At 39.2% G+C, this 3,719-nt stretch overlaps 1 protein-coding gene across 3 annotated transcripts in view; it reads left to right on the top strand.

Annotated features, from left to right (window-relative positions):
• The window catches only part of furinb (furin (paired basic amino acid cleaving enzyme) b), a 95,136-nt gene that overhangs the window by 41,046 nt on the left and 50,371 nt on the right, over positions 1 to 3,719 (top strand). For all 3 annotated transcript variants that reach the window (XM_005737654.1, XM_005737652.1, XM_005737653.1), the window contains exon 3: positions 1,111 to 1,209. In XM_005737654.1, the coding sequence (XP_005737711.1) occupies positions 1,111 to 1,209 (99 nt within the window). The remainder of the gene's footprint in view (positions 1 to 1,110; positions 1,210 to 3,719) is intronic.

Genomic DNA, 3,719 nt, shown 5'->3' with positions numbered 1-3,719 from the left:
CACACACACACACACACACACACACACACACTCCCCTTCTCTCCCCTCTCTCTTCCTCTGCTCCACTGGGCTTGTGAAGGTGAGCCAGTCCCCGGTGGCACTACTGTACAGATTGCAATGTTTCCTCTTCAAATGGAGGTAGCTCTCATGTGAAAACCCATGTGAAGAGGGACCGGGCTGTTTATTTTTGTCTTTTACTGCACACTTATCTCTGGGCGTCCTTGTTAATTAGTCTCTATCTCAGTCTTTGGTCAGCTGCTTTTGTCATTACAAGGACGGGATGAGGTTGTTCTGTGTGTTGCTTCAAAGTGAGGCTGATGAAAAGCACGCATCCCTGAGGTTTTAGGCCAGTTTGCTGCCACCCAATCACTTGTCCTTAAAAGCTTCTTTATGAGCAGGACGTGTGGGGGAACAATAAAAGCAGTAGGAGGAATGCTTAAGAATAGATCTGAAGTGACTCAACCTCTAATGGATGTGCCTAATCATTTTTGATAGTGTCCATCTGTGGTTCTGTAATTGATGTCTTAGGGCAGGTGCTTTCCTGGTACACTTCTTTGTCTGACATCTATAGAGCTGAAGTTTCTTCACCTCACTTCCCGATTAATCTCTGTTCTTTTAAGTTGCTCTGGATTTATTGTGTGTGTGTGTGTGTGTCTGTCTATGTATCATCTTTTATCATTTTTTTCTCAAAAGCTGCAATGTAATAAAGGATTAGGCAGGTCTCTAAAAATATACTCGCTAAAGAAATTGTAACACGTAAGTTATGTAAATAAAACACAGATCTCTAGGGCACTGGACTAAAATTCTTTTGTGGTGTTTAGAGGACTTCTGTGCCTAAAGTTCATGTCATGCATTATGACCGTTGATGAAATATTGTTTGTTTTGTGTAATCTTTCAAAAGATTTTCACATTTCTACAACTCAGTGAAGTAACAAATGTTTATTTAATCTTAAATATGGAAAAAAGTGAGCCTGTTCTCAGATTTCGATTTGAACACTACCCTGTACATTTACTCATGTGCACATGAATGCCTTGGTGAGCACAGGCTGTTATTTGGCCATCCTGTTGCTGCAGGTGAACTGATTGCGCTTCCCCTATGTGTCGGTGCAGGTTTTTGGAGATTATTATCACTTCAGGCATCACGCCGTGGAGAAGAGAGCTTTGTCTGGCCACAAGAGGATGCACATCAGACTGCAAAAAGAACCACAGGTAAGACTGTTGTCAGCACTAGCACAGCTTATTGTAGCACTTCATGTTGGCAACAAAAGGCCAAAAGACAGATTGGATTGCACATAGAGAGTGGGTATATCACGAGAGAAAAGGGATGTCAGAATCGGTGACAGCTTGTCAAAGTCTTTGCACCGGTCCCTTCCATCTGTCCCCTGACCCAATCCAAAGTAGCTGTAAATATGCAAAACCACCCAGCACAACAGCTGGGAGAGTCTGTTATTAGCTGAGCATTTTCAGTAGTTTTTCTTTTCTTTTCTTTTCTAATAAATATTTTCATTTACATTTTCTAAAACGTAAATGCCACAATAAAAGTGATTTTGATTTGATTTGATTTGAAAAATCGCATTTGTGGGGCATCTACTAATCGGAAGGCTGGTGTGTCGATCCCTGGCTGCTCCAGTCTGCATGGCAAAGTATTCTTGGGCAAGATACTGAACCGATGCATCCATTGGCGTGTGAATGTAGTTGAATGCTAGATGGAAAACACTTGAGCATAGTAAAGGTGCTTATGTGAATGGGTGTGAATAGTGAAGGAGGCATCTTTTTTCTAAAGTGCTTTGAGTGCTCGAGCACAAAAGCGTTATATAAAAGTCATTTACCATATATAGATGTGATATTTACCCGATATCAACCACCATTTTAGAATTGGTTCACAAAATCAAACTTTCTGTGGACCACATATAAAAACCAAAGTGCCAAAATTGGGAGATTTTTTTTCTTCTCCTTTTCACGGATTATGGAATAAGCAGCATCATATCACCAGACCACTGTGTATTTGTACTGTTCCTGAACAATAAAACAGCATCTACTAACCAGTAAAAAAACCTAAATGCGCTTTTGCTTTTTCCCTGATAATAATGTTTATGTTCTGGCTAGAAACAAAATTGTCGGTTGATGTTAGAAAACACTGATTCACATTATAAACCTTATATCACGCTCTTTATTATAGCAGAATTTGCATCTGCAGCCAACAGATCAAAGCACATCAGTTACAGAGAAAATAATACTTGCAAAAATGTGAAATGCTTTTCTTTAAGCATGAAATGCTAATTAGATATGACATTTAGAGATCATTACAGCACTGCCTTCTGAAGGCAAAGAGATATTTACTAATGCTGCAAGCATTTTAAAAAAATCAGATTTGGGTTAAACTATTAAGTAATACACAGGAGTTTTTTTTTTAACCTGTCTTGGCAGGAAAAGGAAAAAGGGAGAGAAAATAGGAGAAACAATACAAATAAAGCAACAGAGCATGAGTAGAAAAACACACTGGGTCACCAAATAATGTACCTGTAAGAAAACACATACAAAAAACAAACAGCACTTAGAGGGGAAATGCAAACCTACGGGAGATTTTTAAGCAAACACAGCAGATATAGTCTTATTTAGTTTGTGTGGAGGAAAGAACTGAGTGTTAAAGTGCTGATATTCTACAGTTTATTCTAAAAATGTAGAAAAGATAAATGTGCAGTTACCATTATCAAGTGGACATAAGTAGATGACTGTCACCTAAAGAGGTGAAACCATATTAGATCATAACACTTCTTTTATTAAACGTCTCCTTTTAAATCTATTTGTGTATGCATATGTGTGAAATAGGAATTATTTAAATTAACCTTTTCAGCTTTTGTATATTAAAATAAACCCTGGATGAAGGCTTGCAGTAAGCTGGTGTGAAGTCTGTAGTATAGTAGTGTGAATTGTGTGGCAAAACCTGTTTGAATAAAACCCCATCTGTATACATGGGAATTTATAGTAAAACTATGGCTAAATCTGCCATATATAATGTCATTTGACTTCTCTACATTAAAAATATTTCTCAGAATGTTTAGTAGCTTCTAAAAAATCAAGTACCTCACATTTCAGGGACCAACAGAAGTACTGCATCTGTGCAAATGTCTGCTTTACAGTTCTTCTGTTTTCAGTCTTACTGCTAAAAGAGTTAGCCATTTGTTGCTGCAGTGTTTACACTGGAAACAAGGGAGGCAGCTGAGGTAATTGCTGCTCTAAAAGCATCTTCAGAGCTGCCGGACTGGTGCTAAAAAGTAGGCAGTTACCCAGTGAGAACATCTATAGCAAGGTAGTTTTGCCAAGTGCAACCCAAGGACTAATCTGTAGCTTTCCTGAGTCCAAGTCATTCCAGCCAAGGAAAGGACTGATGTGCTCTGACAAGCTCTGAGGCCCCAAGACATCATTAGTGGGATATGGTGACGTGCACTGAGGCCAGTGGTATCAGGGGTTGGAGTAAGTGGATGACAACAAGTCTCTGAGAGCATCCAGGGAATCTGGTTGCTGAGCAGATATCGGTACTGTGGCTCTCAAATTCATAAAACATAGTTTTCAAATCTAAAAAAAAAACCCCACACACAATTAAGTAAATTTAGCACAGGCAGTGGCAGAAACAAGGGTTTTATTAATCAGAATCAGAATCAGAGGCCCCGGTCCGCGAGATCTTCAACGCACACCTCCGGCAGAGCTTCAACAGCATT

Source organism: Pundamilia nyererei, unplaced genomic scaffold (genome assembly GCF_000239375.1).
Source record: "Pundamilia nyererei isolate P.nyererei 1_Seehausen unplaced genomic scaffold, PunNye1.0 scaffold00078, whole genome shotgun sequence".
Taxonomy (NCBI): Eukaryota; Metazoa; Chordata; class Actinopteri; order Cichliformes; family Cichlidae; genus Pundamilia; species Pundamilia nyererei.
This window is presented reverse-complemented; position numbering and strand designations above follow the sequence as displayed.